At 33.9% G+C, this 19,691-nt stretch overlaps 2 protein-coding genes across 6 annotated transcripts in view; one reads left to right on the forward strand and one right to left on the reverse strand.

The window, feature by feature from the left end:
• Positions 1-11,911, reverse strand: part of roq (roquin) — a 74,346-nt gene extending 62,435 nt beyond the window's left edge. For 2 of the 4 annotated variants that reach the window (XM_066398138.1, XM_066398137.1), the window contains exons 1-10: positions 11,018-11,780; positions 9,093-9,268; positions 8,672-9,005; positions 8,348-8,579; positions 7,139-7,550; positions 6,349-6,583; positions 6,064-6,242; positions 5,068-5,224; positions 3,846-4,072; positions 3,482-3,669 (exon numbers count right to left, since the gene is read on the reverse strand). In XM_066398138.1, coding sequence (XP_066254235.1) covers positions 3,496-3,669; positions 3,846-4,072; positions 5,068-5,224; positions 6,064-6,242; positions 6,349-6,583; positions 7,139-7,550; positions 8,348-8,579; positions 8,672-9,005; positions 9,093-9,268; positions 11,018-11,615 — 2,724 coding nt within the window. In that variant the 5' untranslated portion in view covers positions 11,616-11,780 and the 3' untranslated portion in view covers positions 3,482-3,495. The other 2 variants (XM_066398140.1, XM_066398139.1) reach the window with 2 other exon arrangements.
• An 800-nt stretch (positions 11,912-12,711) lies between these two features.
• Positions 12,712-19,680, forward strand: LOC136414246 (targeting protein for Xklp2 homolog). Of its 2 annotated transcripts, XM_066398149.1 has the most exons (10): positions 12,712-12,931; positions 14,222-14,254; positions 14,403-14,559; positions 14,664-14,787; positions 14,893-15,062; positions 15,319-15,429; positions 15,900-16,029; positions 16,687-16,977; positions 18,263-18,385; positions 18,544-19,680. In XM_066398149.1, exons 1-10 carry the CDS (start codon positions 12,829-12,831, stop codon positions 18,937-18,939), a joined length of 1,638 nt encoding a protein of 545 aa, XP_066254246.1. In that variant the 5' UTR covers positions 12,712-12,828; the 3' UTR covers positions 18,940-19,680. The 2 variants fall into 2 exon arrangements, with proteins under 2 accessions (XP_066254246.1, XP_066254247.1); XM_066398150.1 differs by lacking the exon at positions 14,222-14,254 and having other exon boundaries at positions 12,714-12,931; positions 18,544-19,679.
• Positions 19,681-19,691: the final 11 nt, after the last annotated feature.

Consider the following 19,691-nt stretch of genomic DNA (forward strand, 5'->3'; position numbering starts at 1 on the left):
GACAGGTTTATGTACCGCGATATTTTAAATGAAAATTTAGAGCAAAGTGCCATTAATTTGGGAATTGCAGACGCTTATTGATTCCAACAGGGCAACGACCCGAAACATTCGTCGAAACTTGTTCAAGAATGGTTACTGGATAATGTGTCCCATGTGTTAAAAACTCCTCCACAGTCTCCCGACCTCAATCCCATTGAAAATTTGTGGTCACACTTAGAGAAGGAAATTAGGAAACAAGTCATCTCAAACAAACAAGATTTGCGAAGAGTTCTTCAGGAAGAATGGTCTATCATATCTAGTGAGGTCACTCAAAATTTAGTATCTTTAATGTCAAGACGCTTACAGGCTGTTATTGATGCTAAAGGGTATCCAACAAAATATTGACAAACTTCCATTTCTTTGATATTTCATTAAAACTTTATGTTGCGGTACTTGTACGAATACTTTTTTGGATCGTATTTTCATTTTGAAATAAATATGTATGTTATACTAAAACATATTACTGTCATCCCCGAATTATGTTATTGTATTCCAATAGATGAAGATTGGAACTACTTTAATTGCACATTTAATTAAATTTACTATTTGATTAAAATTAGTTATATGGGTTTGACTGTGAAAGCTCGAGGTGTACGAATACTTTCTGTACCCACTTTATATACAGTTAAGTTTTGTCAAATCAATGAGACTGACCTAATTGAAACTTTAGTTGAAAGTCGAAATGATTTGTGATTTTAACTCTTTTGGAAGGTACTTAGGATCATCTTTAGACGTGGCCGAATAATGATATCGAAACTTGAGCTGTTCCAAAGATTTTCCAAATTTTTTTTGTGTTTCAGGTGTCAACTGCGTACATCTCTGTCTCGAATCGAAATTAATTCGAGACATTAACTGTTTTGAGAATTTTTTTTCCCAGGAACTAATATTGATTTTTTTCCAGGAAGTAAAATAGGATTTTTTCAGCAATTAATTTTTTTTTTGTTTTGTTGGATTTATTGGACGAGTTGTAACGCCAAATCAGTCAAGTGGAGATAACTATTTACTCTTCTTGCAAAACATTCTAACTGATTTATTAGAGGATCTTCCATTACAGCTTTGTAACGAAATGTAATTTATGCACTGCAGGATGCTAATTCATTTTAGTATAAAGGTTCGTAAATTTTTAAATGAAACATATCCTAATAGATGGATCAAAAGAAGCAATGATACACCCGAAAATTGGTCAACAAGATAATCCGATTTAACGCCTCCAAATTTTTTCCTGTGGAGAACTCTTAAATCAAAAGTCTATGCTTCCCTCATAGTTACGAAAGCTGAGTTACAGCAAAGAATTTTTAAGGCTGAAGATTATTTTAAAAATAAGCCCGACACAATGCCCAAAGTACGGATTAATTTTTTGAAACGAATTCATTTGTATATTCAGGAAAACAGTGAACATTTTGAACATTTGTCATAGTAATTAAACTATAATTTTATAATTATTTAAAATTGATACTTTTTTCATGGTTTCATTCCGACTAAACAACGATGATGAATTGCAAAGTATCGTAAATAATTTTTTTGTAGAGAAACTGTATACTTAGAGAAAATTTGCAAAAGATAAAAAGTTTCAAAATAAAATCACCTTGTGGCAGAGAAAAAACTAAAGTTATTCGTACAGGAGGTAACAAAAGTACAAACTTTAATGTACAAACCACGCGCCATTTTTAATATTTCCATGCATTAAAAAAGATCCGGCTTACGTCAAAACACACTAATTTATATAGTAACTCTACTTCCAAAAATTAGTGAAAATCAACAAAAGCATTTAGCAATTATTTCGAAAAAATGATATTGGTTTTGTATTAAACATATTCCATAATTTAGTTGCTGATTACATAACGTTTAGTTGTAATTTTCTTCAGACATCCCTTACCTATAACTTTTTAATCATACGAATTAGATTCCGTCTATGTTTTAATTTTTTTAACCCTCTTAAATTAGAAAGTTAAAAATTAATTCAAAATCGGAAATAAATCATGTCTCTAAATAGAAGAACATTTTAATTGCAATTAAAACACATTTATTTCATAAAAAGTGCCGACATTCTACTTTTATTACAAAATAAACATGTACACAAAAATTCACACTATCGCATTTTTACGTGCAATTTATTCCTGTGTTTTTATGTTTTAAATTAAAACTCTTGTCTAAGCCAATTAACAAACCAGACACAATTCCTGTTTTGAAAAACAAGATGCGACGAGTCTTTGATGGATCACTTTGATGAAATACGTCGTATCATCAAAATCCATTATCCCACGTTCTGTTTCAAAAATAAAAGTTTTATTTGCAATTTATGCTGTGCTTTTATATATTGACAAAATTTATTTCAGTTTAACAATATAGAGCAGTCATATGACCTGGGCCTCCTACATTTATCACTTATCGATTCAATAACTGGAAGACAAGTTAGAGATGGCGAACCGCCGATTCGACTTCTTTAAATTATTAATTTATCAAGTTAAAAACTGATACTAAAACAGAAACATCCAAAATGCCGGCAAACACGCTGATCCAAAACTCTGTTTACGCACGCCTCAATGTCCCATAAAACTGGAATAACGTCGTGCCGAATTCATTAAAATTGAAATTGGCCGGTTGGTACTTATTATGAATAAGAATGCCCAACCACCATTAGTTAAAAATTCATTCACAAATAAATGGGATCCGGAACTAAATTAAGCGTCCTTTCTGCTAACTCACAGATACTGTCATCACTTATTCGTTAAAGTTCATTTACAAAAGTTTTTTTGCGTCATCAGGGCGGTTAGGTATTGTAAAAGTAGACGGTCAAGTGCTTCTGTCACGGTGTAATTGAAGTTTTAAAGGTTATGCACGATGAAGTGTGCTAAATCTTTGGAACCTTGAACTTAAAAAAATGCTGGTTCAACACCTGAAATCCGTACTCTAACCTGACCCATCCGAACTGCAACGCAACAATGTAGTCTTATATTTTCAATATAGTAAAAATAGGACTTTAGATTGACAAAATTACCAACCACTACAAATTGCCCAAAAATAAGCTCTTTTTCTCATCTACCGACTGTGTTCTATAACAGAAGTGGTCAATGTACCGAACACCTAAATATTTCTTTATAAACATTTTTTTGTAAATACGATTTATAATAACTCTAAAAAATAGACTGATTCCTCACATGATCAGATCTCGACTGCGCAACGTAGATTTCGAGGTCCTTGCGATGATGTAAACCGCACGTAAAAGTCGCTCGAATTATATTATTAAATACTTCAAATAGGTTTGAATTCAATAAACCTCAGATAATTCAATCAGTCAATTACTTGAACAATGAAAAATTTAATCAAACAGCTGCCCTACCCAAAAAAAGTTTTGGTAAGGCATTTGCTGACGCATTTGGGGCTCTACAGCTTAAGCTGTAAAAAGCGTATACTCGCTCATTAAAACAAATGCATCTGTTACCTGGAAGAAAGGCATTACTTAGGAGAGTCCTCTTCACTCCACTCCTCCAACTCCTCTTGAAGCCGCAACTCTAGTTCGCGCATGTCGTTGGCGATATCCTGCTCGAACATGGCATCGTCTGTCGATTTAGCCGGCAGGTTTCCGTTGTAACTTCGGTTGCCTTGAGTCAAAGAGTGGACTATTTTGTTCTAAATATTGCAAAAATGAATTCATGTAAGTTTTCATTATTACCAGCTAATAAGCTTATATTTAAGTCCAGAAATTATTATATCATCTAGGCACATGTTCTTCAGGGCAACAAATCTGAATACGTCAGTTCAAAAATTTGGAAAACTTTCAAATAATCTAGAAAAAAAAAGCTTACCAAACATGCCTCCTTCTGTCTTTCCTGAATACCCTGCTCAATCACATGAAGCTGCTGCGCAAGCCGTTCGCTCTCGCTTAAGGACGTAACTCCTTGAGAGGCCAGTTTTAAGTTATTCAACTGCTTTTCCAGATTTCGCAGCTGTTGCTGGACTCGTTGTGACTCGGCAAGAAGCTCCTTAGTCGATGTGTCTTGAAGGCGTGAGTGCAGAATATACTGAGGTGACCCTAAAAATAATAACATTTTGTGTAAGATTCACATTTTTAATAATATTCTCTTAATCATTAAAACTCTAAATGAACAATTTTCGTTATACGTATATCGGTTTTGCTTCTTTGCAGTATGGTGACTGTAATTAGTCGCTTTTTATCGCCTGAGTGCATATAGACTAAAAAAATTGACTAGATACCAATACAAAATTATTTGATTAATTTCACGAGGAAAGAACACATAATATACTAAAACCAACAAATGAGAGTTATTTATGTAACTACTTAAAAAATTCATATTTTTATGTTACGGGTACGATTGTACATATTTTAACATATTCACATTGTACTCTGTATATACAAAACTATAGTAACCATTGTTGTTACTGATATGAATATCATCCGTTGAGTAAACGGTTTCAGTTACAAAAACTGGTACAATATGCGACATAAGTCATATTTGATTTGGGTCCTATATTAATATATTCTTTTAAAAATGTCAAATCACTGATCCTTTCTTCACTATTGTTAGTATTCACTGAATTTGCCAATTTCGGTAAAATTTTGGTTATGTAAATATACCTTTTTTTATTCGCGTTAAATTGGTAATCACAACTTTTTTTAGGGATAAGTGAATCTCAATACGCCACTGCTTCCTGCTATTATGTAATTATAATTATTATGATTTAATTTGACTTAAGGTGGATTTATATAGTGAATAAGATAAAATAAGAAATAAGTGAAGAAGTGAAATAAGAGATGAAATGTAGTGTATTATCTATTTTCTGCAACTTTGAACTTCTTGCTAACACTTCTGTTACCGCAAATTGTTCCTAATCCATAATAAAAATAAAAACATTAGAAATATACAATACTAAAATTGCAGATTAAACTATCAAAAGAATGATTTTATTTTATCTTAGTCGGTCTATATAAAATGTTCAACAAATTGTTATTTGTTATTTAATTCTTATCTTATTTCTTATTTTACCTTATTTGCTGTGTAAACCTACCTTTAAACATACCGTAAGTAACATAACCTTCACTCACACCCGGACTAGGAGGTACCACAATGGTGTGGCCTGATGGGATTGCATTTTGATGATAGTGGTTGTTGTTGTTAATAAACCAAGATGCCACTGGACTCCCGGATGATAATGGCCTCCTCGCCTAAGGAGAAGAAATTATATTCTAAAAAAAGTTACTACAACGTTACTTAAGAAAGAATTTCAACAAACATTGATTTATGCGATTACTCCCCAGAATAAATTAATCTGAAACTAAAATGTTTTTATGTGTTGTGAGTTTTTATGTTTTCGAGCCAAACTAGACGCCAAGATATCTAATGGATTCCTTCGGCATGATATAGGTATCGTTCACTAGAAAGATGTCTTTCTTATCCCTCTTCCCGCACAGGATAACCGCCACGATTTTTTTCGACGGCTCAATTATATGCTTTCAAAATTATATGTAATGTATATGGCAAGAATATGGAATGGATACGCATTGTATAGTAAGAATCGACTTTTATTATTGTTAACATGACAAAACGGGATGCCATATCCGCGAAAAGGGTAGGAAATAGGTATAGGTTATGTTACATGTTAATTACTCATGTTTGGCGTAAAATCCAAAAATTAGCAGATATACAGAGTACTTTATTTGAAATATGGAAATAGATCTCGTTTCCGATGAAATTATGATTTAAAATTACGTGTAACTATAGATTATAAGTTACTGTTTTTACGCCTAAAATGTCAAAATGCGACTTCACAAAATTTATGAAAATCAGCCACAAGTTTAAGGTAATGGTAACTACTTGTCCTTTGAATTAACTAAAATATCCCATGATGACAAACGTAATCTAAATAATTTTTAAGAAGCGAGGTATGTTTTCAAATATGTCTATAGCGATTTTGACGATTTTCGCGTTATAATGAATACAGATACAAAAATAATTTTAAAAGATCTGAAATTCGTGAGTGAACGAAAAATATTAAATTACTCACCAGGTTTGAAGATAAATTGCCTTCTCTGTAAGGAGCAGACATCTGAACGGACTGACTAAGACCGTTGCCATCTTTGGGCATTCTAGATATGGGACCAAATTTACTAATGGCGGGTCCTTCATAAGGGACGTAGTCGTCGTCTGCAGCTAAGATTGAATCTGATCGTACAAATGTTGGTCCTGAATAAGAAAATTCAATTTCAACAAAGAAACAAAAACAAGAACGGAAGATTAAATTGACAATATTATTGACAAACCAAATTTGATGAAAACAAAAGTAGCTTACCTGAGTTAATTTGTCCGATCAAGAAATTATACGGTGAAGATGGACTGTCCAAATCGTGCTGGGACTCTTGCCTCGCCAGAGTTGAAGCGTTGTTCGAGATCTCCGTAGCAGCATTTTTACCCACCACTTTCTCCAATTGAACCAAAACCTCTTTTCGCAGCTGTTGTAATTCAGCTAAAGTTTTCATTTGGTTTCGTGGCGGCTTGGAAGGAGGATAGGCCTGATGTTTCATGACCTGAATAATTATAACAAAGAAACGTATAAGTGAGATGACAAAACTGCTCATTAAAAGTGGAATTTTTTTCGAAATCGAATAAAATTGATAATAAAAAATTTGATACATATTTTATTAAGGGTAACATTCCCCACAACTTTTGTATCTACACTGTTTACGACTAGATCGACTTAAGTAAATCGACAAAATTTGATTTTCATATATTTTGATTTTTTAAAGTAGCATAGAAAATATGTTTTAATGAAAATTATGCATCCCTTATAGTTAGTAACACCTCCAAATTTCATCCAAATATCTCATTCAATTTTGAAATAGGTCACTTTAAAAAAACTTTCGTTCTCTCCGTTACTTGGTTTGACAGATACTTGACCGTCATTTTTTTGCCAAACCCTGTATGTACGTTTTCACGAAATTTTTGTATATCATATGTTACGTACATGTAAAATTGCCATCAGAAGTTACACATTATAGTAGAAATTTGACAAAAAATGCTCGATCCAAAAGGGAGGGTATTCATGGTACAGTTCTCTGGCGTAAAAATTAAATTTTGTTTACCATATGATCCCAACCTCTCCTTCCGTTATCAACTCCTGGTACAGAATTCACTGTAACACTCTGAAACTCCTGTTGTTGAGACACTGGATACACCGCCTGTGTACCATTGGATAAAACCACATTGTGCGCAGTCGTCGGCATGATTTCTTGCGCAGCGTAAGATGTTGGCACTTGAGAGTACATGGGTTGGGCGAATTGCGCATGAGAAGCTGGATAATTTGGATTAAAGGGCAGGTCGTAACTCATCCTTGGAATGGTTATGGGTATAGGTTGCATGGGGATTGGGCTGACTGTATTGTTGGGTATTGAGTAATATTCTTCGGGTTGTGGGAAAACCTTTTCGATGGGCGATTGGCACTCGATGCGATGTTCTTTGCTTCGGTTGTTGTTTTTACGGTTTTTGGCTCGATACCTGATGGAAGTAAATGGTGTTCTTTTATATTTACACTGTTTCTGGTAAGTTTATTATTAGAAACGTTGAAATTTGCGAGGCTAGAAAATTGATAAACACAACTTTGAGTCGTTTAGGTTGATCTAGCATGGACGCGAAGTTTCACTGTTATTTATAATACAACATAACACAAACTTACTGTTAAGGACTTTAGGTTATTCATGTTAAGGACTTTAGGTTATTGTTTCTTGGCGTAGTTTGCTTAGTTAATTTGTTTTGTACTTTCATCCTTTAAGTTACGCCCATGGGCATCGATACGTATTTGAAGGATTCCATCTGGGCGCAAGACCATCGTACCCATCAGGCCATATCGAAGGGCTCTTTATGGCTGGGAAATACGCTACTAGTCAAAGGAAGCTTTCTAAATTGGACCTTTGCCGCGATCCGCAATTCGGCGGATCGCAATACTTCAATGAAAGCGACTTGTATAGGTATTTGCCAGATGGCGGCGATTTTATGACCTTAGGGGCGACCATTGCCCGTAAGGGTTTCTGGTGTTGGTGCGCCCCTGGTTGAAGTTCCTCGGGTTTAGTACTTAAGGGATGATTGCAATAATTTTGCTCTCTTTGACCAGTGCTCGCTCTAGACATGTGATCGTAAACGTAACTCGTAATCTTCCCAACTAAGCAAACTCCCACTTCATACTTAGACCAATACTTTACCATTATTTATATAAGTGAAATTTAATACAGTCCACTTTCGTAAACCAAATTGTTGTTTTCGTGGTTTTCGTTTATCGAAGGAACCTCAACACTTACTTTTCCAATTCTTCATTCGAGTGGGCAAAAGTACAGTTGGTTCCTCTAGGACAACTACCTCTGAGCGTCAAATCTCGGCACATGCTGATTTTATACTTCGCATGTTGAGAATGAGACGTATCTTGCACTCTTCGACTTCCGTGCTGCTGGATAAATTCCACCAATCCAGCCACGACTTGTTTCACTGCTTCCAGACAATCAGTGCATTCTTTCCAATCCGGAGACGAAGATTCTATGTGAAATATTGCAAGTAAGGATGACAACAACTCAATGAGCCCAATTTATTGGGCAATATCATCAATCTCACACTACATATTGTCTCACCTGGACTGGGATCGATGGCAGCCAAAAGCTCCAATGGATTCCTCAAAACTGACAATTTCCCAGGATCGCCAGTTCTTTGCAAAGCAATCACTAGTTCCTGTACGCTCTGTGCGAAAGACTGTGGTGTTTGTAACTTGTCTATAATGCTCTGCATATGCGATTTATGAGCTGTGTCTCCATAAAGCAGAGCCGACCATTGGTCGGGGGCTATTCTTAAGCCAGCCTCGGTGGCAATTTGAACTATCTGCGCGTCGTGTTCGCGACGTAACGCATCGTAAGTTCTGAACTCCTCCTTGAGTTGCATTAATGAAGAATCACCCTCGCGTTTAGAGACCTAGTTAAAGACGTTTATAGGTTTACATACACGTTTGTGCGAAAAAATTAAGAATTGTTTTTTTTCCACAAAACAAAATTTACATACCTTAAAACAAGAAGCTCTGTACAGCAACTGTACAACGTGGCCTATACTGGTTTTCGAAGCTTGAGGAAAATGGGGCTCCAGTCTCTGAACAACAAACATGACTAGAACCTTCCTAGATAATGCAGATCCATCTTCAAGCGCCAATAACACAAGTTTAAGTACTTCCTCCTGCATTGCTAAAAATAAATAACAAAAGGATTTACTTGTTAATGTTAATAATAATATAACTACTTTAAATCCATTGTTACAAAGAGAAAAGTTCAGATGAGACTAACTGAAAATTCTGTTATGATCATATGAGAATTAAGTTAACAAGAATAACTTGTACATATTTTTTTCTGTTACCACCTTTCATTTGGTTTACAAAATATTGAAAAAAAAATTTAATTTGTCAATACAACATTTTTAAAATAAACATAAAACTGAAGGTTCTGTAAAAAAAATTTCAATAAGAAATTTTATTAGTTTTATGCATGAGTGCATGAGATACATAAGATTATAAAGCCAAAAAAAATTCATGAAGAAATGTATATTTGTTGCATGTTGCAAACTTTGACCACATATTTAGGTTGTTCCCAAGCCAAGAATGTGAAGGAAATATTTAAAAATTGTCCTTCCTGAATCCAACTAGCATTAATTATTCCTCCTCTAAAAAACATTAACTTTGCAAAAATTGACAATTTCCCGTCCACACAGTGCAGCAGGATTGCACCAACCATAGAACCTCATACGAAATTAACTGCAGTTACAGAGAGTGCGACACTGGTTTTTCAATGTAATATAAAACTTACGTAAGAATTAACAATTGTGTGCAAATTGTACTCTATGATATTATTCTAGTGATCATATTTTGCAGATAAGATTAACAAAAGAATTGATAATGAAAGTAAAGACTCATAATAAACAACCAAGACTTGTCTATTCCTGTTTACATTTACGTGTATTAGTGATGATGCAAAAACACCCAATAACGATTAACATATGGAACGCTAAAGTATCTTTAAGTACCATACCTTCTATGTTTTAAATAAATTTTACAATTTTTACAATTTACCAAGAAAACAAATAAACTAATTTTAGTAATGGTAAAAATATTCATTGGACTTGATTATTCTCTTTAAAAAAATGAAATTCATTGATTATTATCTTAACATAAATAAATACTGATGATACCTAGAAACTGACTGATATTGCTTTAGACAACAAATTAATCTTTTACTGTACTGTATGAGGTTTGATATCTTTAGAAATTGCAGGGTAGTATTTATTTGCTTTTAATAGGTAAATAAACTTGTTTCTTGACTTATTATGTTTGTTAATAGATGTAAATAAGCTCTAAAAATTTAGAAATAGTAAAATTTCATTCTTTGAAGGCCTTATCCCTACATCTATAGATAAAGACAATTCTTAAATGTGTTTTCATTCAAAACATTATATCTTTACCTCTATGTCATTAACTCCTCAGGATTAGTATTCAGAGGATGCAATGAATTATCATTTCAGTGTTGAACAAAGTACCTATTAGTATTTAATTTTTTTTTGGTGAATCCAAGTTTTAAAGCATTTGGAAGACACTTGACCTACATTAGTACACACATTAGCAATCATTGTTATAGTGTTAACAATACTGGGTCTGTGACACCAAAAGATGAAAAATGTGACATTAGACATGGAAAGCTCAATACATACTCTCCTTGTTATCATTTTTATCATTTAAGATCTTATACCTGAGACATATATCTAAAATGTGGAAGTACATTAACTAATACTGCAGAATGGCAAAGAAATATTAAGAAAATGTGTTTATGAGATTCAGTATAGTATGATATGTATGCAAAGATTCACTGATACATTTGTTTCTTTGATTGATGATTGATGAATTCATGAAATTGGCAAATATTTTAATGTTATAAAATTATTAGTACCTGGCCCCAAAAATTGACATCCTCTAGCACGTACAGCTGCCCACAAATTTGCAGACAATTGTTGAGGATTTTGATGTTGCAATATTAACTCTGTAACTGTTCGTTCGCCAAGAGACCTAGCAGCTCTCATGGCTCGAGTCCTTCCTTCATCCTCTACCAGCTGACAGTTAATCAGAGTGACTAGTTTACGTTGCATTGGTCTTGACAATATACTACCACTTCCATTAGAATGGGGCTTCAAATACAAGGCAAGCTCTTCTACATATTGTTTACATTTTAAATAGTCATTATGGCAGTTTCTGGGTACAATTGTGCTGTCAAGGATTTCTTCTTTGATCTCTGTTTTCACAGTTGGCCCAACCAGTTGCAGCAAGGCGGTATTTACCGGTAAGTGTTCTATGTCTACATTGATAAGGGTCTGGTCGAAAGGACATTGTTTGCGGTGCAAATTGCACAAGCAACCCTTGCATATTGTGTGTCCACATCCTAAGCTTATGGGGCTGCGTAGCTTGTCATCGAAGAGATTGCAACACACTTGGCAAGATAAATATTCTGTCCACTGCGGCGCCTGTATTGGCATCTTAAAGAGAATATCCATGTCACTTTTATAGTAAATAAATAAAGTTTAATCAAGTAGATGCCAATGTGGCAAATGTTTATTTCAATTTTAATGTAAATTAAAGGCAGAGAGCCGTTCCAGGTTACAAAAACCATTAGCTAACGATATTATTTGTTTAACACTGTGAATAACGCAAATACTAAAGCTTGTACTTACTTTTAAAATCTTAATAAATAAATTCACATTATGACTAATGAGGCAATATTTTTGTTGTGAAATACTTTTTCTGGAATTTCATATCACGTCATGCGGTGACGTCATAGAAGATGAATTGACATTTACTCATGTCATATCCATATGTTAAATGCCATGTGTCAGGTTTGGGAAAATAAAAGAAAAGGCCCTCGAAGCGGCAACGCAGCGCGAATAGTGGGCCCAATAAAAGAGGAATATGAGCACCACGTGAGAGTGAGACCACAAACTTAATCGCTTCGAAACATCTTAAAAGCCTAATTTTGCCTCATGAGTTGAGAGGCGCGTTCACAGTTCTTGTAGGGTCTGCACCGAGTGTATTTCACCTGGAGATTAGGTTAAGTCGTTCATAGTGGGCGGAGTTAAACTACACTGCGTACCACGAAAAATCGGCATCGATCAGCGCACATGAAAGGATGTATAAGGGGGTGCTAATCGCAAAAAATCTTATTCCTACTTGAGAAAGTCGGTTTTAATCCTCAAATTTAATTTTAAACCCAAAAAATTATAATTTATTGGGTCTAAAATTCTCTCACATGTTCCTCTAGTATTGAATCGAATATTTACGATGCATAGCGGCTTCCAGAGTCTATATCTACCTAATGCACACCTGCGCTACTTACTCAAGAATAGCGGCAGTGATGCTAAACCTATTTGCCAATGTATTAGATAAAGAAGTGTCATGGAACAAGTCAAGTACCTCATTTGAATGTGCGCCTGTCATCCATGTTCGATAATCGATGTTCGACACTCAGCTATCGACTCTGTTGACAGTTCGACCGTTGGCCGTTACCTGTTTGAATGTTGATTGCTTTTCTCCCTGTTGGTTTTAAGTTTTTATTTGGTTTTTAGTTTTTATGCTAACTGAAATTGGCAAAAAAGTGCAGGGTCACGTTTAGAGATAAAATTTGTAACTTATTTTTCTCTTTTTGTTCTCATACAAAGCTCTCCTTAGCTAGTTTGCGTGTTTTGTGTGATTTAATTCCGAATTAATTGAAACATGGAAAATACCTGCTTTGATTCCTTCAATGCCCGGCAGTTTGTAGACTTTTCCCAAGACGACCAATTGGACGATAGAGACAGCAACCCCGACATTTTTTTTAGTAAGTTGATGTATTTAAAAAATATATTACTGTAGTCCCCATAGCCCTTGTAGCTTCTTATATTTTGTTCAGCTATGGTACTTGCAACGCTACAGAATGCCAAATTTGCGGCGAAGTAATTTTTTTAAAATATATATCTAAGTTGAATTCTCTAATTCTTGCATTCCAAGAACTCTGCAAATTTAACTATATTACTTTCACTTATCAGAAATTAGGGCAGAAAGTGAGAGTGTACCTACCCTATAGGTTTATTCGAGTGAATGACCAATGGAGCATGGTATTTACAACAGTTGTCAAAGGATTGACCCTGCCAAGTAAAAATGTTCCAGATATTAGATCTGTACCACTTGGCATTGAATCCATCTTTTTATTCAAATAGCCTTTATCTTTCTTATTTTTTTCCTATTTATTATTACAAGTTTGGCATGAGATGGGCTGATATCAGAAGTACTGAGGAAGAAGATACCAAGTTCGGCTTAAAGATGTTTTTTCTTAATGATTGTATCAATCCATGTTTTCAAAATGCATTTAAACTGCTTTGTCATTATTCCATTGCACAAAAATTTAGATTTTTGAATACAACATATTAATATGATAATGATTTTGAAAAATAATGAGTGCTTTTAAAAACAGCATGTGACAACAAGTGTAACATAAAAATTTAACAGTAAACATGTAACTGCCAGAAGAGGCATAACATGACTCCCAGAAAGTATGTTATTACCTGCTTTGCAAATCAACTGTTGATACTCATACAATTTTTTAATTTTGTTGCAATGGCAAGAACTCTAAGTTCACTTATTCAAATCTTGTGTGGTACACAAGGTGTTTTGAATTTTATATTTTTATGGGACTTCTCAGTTACTATTGAAGTTAGGAGCATATAGTTTTTGTAATCTTGTGCTTGATTTTTATGAAACCAAAGGTTAACAATGGTAGAAAAGTTGTTACCACCCTGGTTTAATAGATACCAGGTATTTTTAAAACCTCTATATTTTAGGACCCCCTTTGTATTTTCTTTATCAACCAAATTCTGAGAGAGTAAAAATGGGTTCTAATGAAGATTTTGCCACAATAAACTATAATACATTATTTTTTAATGGGATATCCTATATATTATTAGATATTTTGAATCATCTTGTTAATGCATTATAAAAAAATGATTTTATTTTTATTTTTCCTAAAAAATTATTTTTATTGGATTTTTTGAAATCTATTTTCCAAGACACCCTGTATAACTGAACCATACTGATCTATCTATTCTTCTATTTGCTATTGGTCCTTTTTTAGAAGAAGTGGATCCCGAGGATGCAGCAAATAAAGGTAAGTCACGACATCGTAGTAAGATCTTCCTCAGTAGGGAATACTTCTCTACTATAAAAGCATTTTAAAATAAAACATGAACAGATTGTTTGTTAGTGATTGATCAACAATCCGTTCAAGGAAAAAATTAAAATTTTTTCAATGATAGAGGAAGAATCTGCATCTCCACTAAGTTCTAAGGAATATACTCAAACTACGACAGAAATGATGCAAAGATCAACTCTTAGAAAATCAATCAGCGTCGATAACCTGGAAATGTTTTATGAAAGAGCTGAAGAAGATTATGATTCCAGAAATAGAGCAAGGTAAGTCTGCGGATAAATTTATTAATAGGATTTTTATGTCGTTAGCCATTTGGTGATTGTGTGTGTTTTTCGGCCATTTTAGTTTCTTAATGGATATATTTCAGAAAAATTGTCAATCAACCAAATCTCAAAGCGACGCAAAGCCTGAGGGAAAATTCTAATATTCTTAAACAAAAGGAAAATGCGAAAAATCTTCCCAGTCGTGGGACATTCAACAAAGGCAGCATGGTAAGGTCGATTTTATCATACAATTATATTGTTATTATTTTATTACTAGAGATATGTCGATAGTCTCAATTCCACATAAAGCTTTGTAATAAATGTTTATTTCAGAATCAACTTGCTCAACCCAAGCGGTTCGGTTCTGTCGAAAACCTTAAAAATTGGACCGCCAACGCCTATATTCCGCTGGCCGAAGCTGTAAATCAGTTTCAAACCCGAACACCAACCAGGTTTCGTAGTAAACCCAACTTGATTGAACATGCATTCAAGCCACTATCTGTGTAAGTAGCAATGGAAAAAAATTGCCATCTGCACCAAAACACTTTTAATTGATGTGAGTAGGTATCACGTCTCTATTTTTTGTTATATTTTTCTATTAATTTAATAAAGTTCTTAGATTAAGTCAGTATTACAGTAGTATCTTCTATTTCTCTCTGTCTATCTCAAAAACGACTACAGCAGGATTTTAAGTGAAACTTAGAATTCTTCTAAGATTCTTGAAAATTTATTATAGCCCATCGGTAATTTTTTTTGCAGGACCATTCCGGCAAGTCCGGCTTTACAAACGAAAAATCGAGCTAGGCCAGAACAACACCATATTTTGTCGCACACCGAAAGAGAATTAATCGAATTTGAAAATTCCCAAAAGTAGGTTTTTATTTTTTTTTGCAATTTTACACTTAGGTAAGAAAGTAAATGCCATGTGTATAAAGCTGCATGTTTTATGACTGTCTTCCATGGTTTTTTGAATAATTTAAGATCTAAACGCGTCTAAGTAAGATCTATATAACATTATAAAACAATCACATTCTTTGGATTTATAAAATCAAGTATTTCATATTTCAAAAATTTTGTAGTAATCAATGAAATAATTTGAATTAAATACCTGTATATACCGAATCTATTATTGAGTAATATGCGTTTTTAAACTGATGTTTTCTTACAAAGTTGTCTAATTTTGCGATCTTCTGCCGTCCGTTGAAAAACAGATTAAAACTGAAACACTATAAATAAAAAAAAGTCATAGGCTGTTACATGTTTTCTGTCTAACAAAGTATAGTTGTAGCACAAATATGTGTATAAACTTGATTTTCAATCGAGTTATCCATGGTTTCCAGATTAAAAATTAAGGCGCATCCTGTGAATAAAAAAATATTACACGGCCCAGTTAAACCCTTAGAACCAGTCGAGAAGAAACCTGTAACAGTACCGCAGCCCTTCAATATCACCCAAGTCCCGCCAAAAAAGGTATGTATCTGTTTTTAATTTATTCAAATTTTTCATGAAAAGTGGATATTCAGGTCTTCAAGTCGTACCTATTATAAAGCTTAAGTGGGATTTATAAACTAGACGTTGAATCCTAATTATGACTTTGGCTCTGAAAGAGAAATGCCAATAAACTGACTTGGTCCATTTGTATACATCGTCAGATGTGAAATTGTCACTGAACCATTGCTTAAATGCCGCGAAAGCCAATTTTGTCCTTTTGACGTTGGCGCTCGTAGCAAAACCGTAGCCTCAATGAATAATAGGCTGCGCAAGATTTTGATTTTTGGAGAAATATTAAACATAAAATGAGGGATTATATTGATGTGGCTAAGTTCGAGTATTCGTCTGTGAGGTCTAAGAGCCTTCGAAGTCTTGCAAATCTAATTTTAAGAATATATGTTAGATCGTCAGGCTGTACTACGAATACAACGCCGACGTTTGGAGCTGGCACCGATGCCAAATTAATCGTCGAGTTTATAAATCCGGCTTTAGAAAATGTTGGGCATAGTACCAATGCAGATTTTCAATTTCTATGTATGTATATATATATATATATATATTATATATATATATTATATATATATATATATTATATATATATATTATATATATATGTGAATTTCTCATTACAAACAGGTCGCGCCTTCACCAGAAAAATTTGTATTTCACGCTCAACCAATAATGAAAGGAACCGAGAAACCACAGGTTCGAGCCAAAATTCAGCATCGCGAACAAACGAAACCTGTGACCCCTTCTTTTATGAAGAACTACGTACCTCCAAGTTTCAGGATGAATTCGGGTGGTCAAAATGACAAACAGTTGGCTAAAACTCCGAAAGATAAACCACGCCTAACTATGTTTCAGCCATTTAGTTTTGATAAAAGGGATAAAGGAGTGGCGGCAAGGAAGCAGGCACATTTCAATCGGGTATGTTAATATTTTTGTAACTACATATTTTACTGTTGTAAATTCAGTGTGTCTCAAATTTAATGTTCACTTTACCGTTATTAGTGAAGTTGAGAGATAGTTAAACTAAATCTATCTAATCGTTTTCGAACATTGCTCCCAGTTTCTGATGTTAGATCAATTTTATCGTACTTCCTAAATTGATATAGCAAACATGTCGTTTTGACATACAATTTACACACAGACCCAAATTATCCCTAAGAATATTTTTTTCCTAGTTTTTTGTGTTAGATTACAATAGTTTTTAAATTTTAAATTGTTAATATGAATGAAAGCTACTTCTAATTCAAGTCTCTTTAACTGCGCAAGAACGTAATTCAGAAAAGATTGGACTAACTTTGGCTAGACTTGGATTTAACCATAGGTTACAACTGACCAATTCTTTCTCTGTTTCTTATCAAATGACCCTAGTACAATTCTACAAGTTTTTATAGTATTCTGATTAATTCTTTTTTAAATCCCTTTATGATTTGTAAGATTTTTGCAAAGTTTCTTCAGGTTCTTTCACGTTAAATCACTGTTTCAGCATCCCCAGAGGATCTCCTTCTCGTCGAACTTCTTTAACGATATTTTTTAAAATTAATTATTTTCGCCAATAAGCATATCCCTGAGGAAATCCACCCCTAATATTTCTTTTAGCCCTCGTTGAAAAGTTGCGTGTTGTAAATTAGGAGGAAAGCTATATTTAAAGTTGTCCCAATAGTCTGATACGTATCTTGAAACACACATGGACATCAACAAAATCATAAACAGTTCCTAATGCACATTTTAGTTTTAGAAAATAGAAAATCTTGTATTACATGTCCAACTTAACTGGTATAAAGAGAAATTTCTCTGCAATTTCTCACAAAAACAGACTGACTTCAATTGAAGTCAGTCTGTTTTTGCACGACTGCATTATCCAAGATAAGGGTGAAAGAATGGTGATTCGTTTGAAACCCTTCTTATTCCACTAATGTGACAAACACAGGTGATTGGTTTGGTCACAATGACCATGCACCGCCTTTGAGTGATTTACAGGAAAAACTCATTATCAGTTTAGATGAAATAAACGAAAAAATAGTTTTATTCAATGCATAGCCAAAACTTATCCCTGTCCACTTGCAAATAATAATATGACTTGTTAAACTCAAATCGCGTTATTAATTGGGCTTTTATCACCATTCTTTATCCAACTTCCCTAACATTTTAGACTTGTGAAATAATTGATGATTTAGGTATTACATTTAGCAAAATTAATATTTAGGTATTGGAAGAGGAACGAAAGGCGAGGGAGTTTCACGCGAATCCTGTTCCAAAATTTATTTGTAAAAAAGACCCCGCGACTGCCCAGAGCGACATTAAAGTTATTCGGAATTGCACAGTAACGGTAAGTATACAGAGTATAAACAAATAAGTGCTCTCACAGCGGTGTGACGTCTCAAAATGTATGATCAACTTTAACTAGACAGCATAATAAGTAATAAATTGGGGTCACATAAAGATGTATTTTTTCTGGTTCTTTAAACAGATTTTTTTCCTTCGTAGTCGAGTGTGGAAAATCTAACAACTCAGTTTAAAGCTCAACCGGCTACGGTATTGTCGAAAGAGCCCTTCATAGTTGCCAAAAACACTAAGCCTCTAACTGAAGTGCAACCGTTCCAACTCGAAGGCGAACTTAGATATCAGCAACGCATGGAATTCGAATCACAATTAAAATTGAGGAGGGAAATCCAGGCCACGATTAAAAATTCCATGGAAGAAGAACAAGAAAAACGAGAGAAGGAAGAGATATTAAAACTCCGCAAACAAGCGGAGTATAAGGCACAACCCATCAGGAAGTTTAAGGAGTTGAAAATTCAACCAACGGGCAAAGTGACCGTGCCGATGTCTCCGAAATTTCATTCACGTAAGACCGCTGTTAAGGAAAATAATTTTTTGTAAAGTGCCATGAAGTTTATGAACCGATGTAGCCATATTTTTGTTAACTCGAAAGTGATTAGGTAGCAAACCGTACAAATTTTTTGATTTATGGCATTGCTACCTCTTGTGCAGAGACTTTTTTTGAGTTCAGTATATGGAAAATAATGTTAAAATTATTTGAATATTAAAGAGGCTGTTTTGTGTATAATTTTAGTTAGTACCAGATTTAATAGTCTCTATTGTCCGTTTATAGTTAATTCGGATGTATATTATTCCCAGTGATTAAGAATATTAGATGTCCATGGAATGCAGATGTTTTTTCCCTGTATACCAGTGGTTGAGTTTGAGAATTAGTGAGGCTAAAAATTCAGCAAACATCAAATTTTATGAGAAATATACTAATGCTCTGAGTGTCTTTCTGAATCAAGAAGGTTAGAAATTTAGCTTATATAAATTATTGTCCATTATTTATACAGGGGCAAAACAACTGAAGGGTATTTATCAAAAGTCCAATGTCAAAAATATTGTAATTCCAGAATACTGAAAAAAAAATGTTGCCAATCCGATATCATTTCACGTAACCCTGAACTAACCTTTGAGTTGCTTATAACAAATTTTATGACTCTTTGGCACTGCTGGTTTTTGCTTAAGGTACTCACTTATGAATATTCGAATTAATTACAATTGCGTGTAATGTGTAGTTTATATTTTACATTTTTATAACGATGAACCCGTTTTATGATGCTTAGTTAACATTTATTAAAATAAAACAC

Source organism: Euwallacea similis, chromosome 17 (assembly GCF_039881205.1).
Source record: "Euwallacea similis isolate ESF13 chromosome 17, ESF131.1, whole genome shotgun sequence".
NCBI classification, from domain to species: Eukaryota; Metazoa; Arthropoda; class Insecta; order Coleoptera; family Curculionidae; genus Euwallacea; species Euwallacea similis.

What these genes read in the sequence shown, in the direction of transcription:
- LOC136414246 (XM_066398149.1), top strand. Translation starts at nt 12,829, where the DNA reads ATGGAAAATACCTGCTTTGATTCCTTCAATGCCCGGCAGTTTGTAGAC. An exon ending in CAACCCCGACATTTTTTTTA is followed by an intron (nt 12,932 to 14,221) that starts GTAAGTTGATGT and finishes GTCCTTTTTTAG; the next exon opens with AAGAAGTGGATCCCGAGGAT. An exon ending in GCATTCAAGCCACTATCTGT is followed by an intron (nt 15,063 to 15,318) that starts GTAAGTAGCAAT and finishes TTTTTTTTGCAG; the next exon opens with GACCATTCCGGCAAGTCCGG.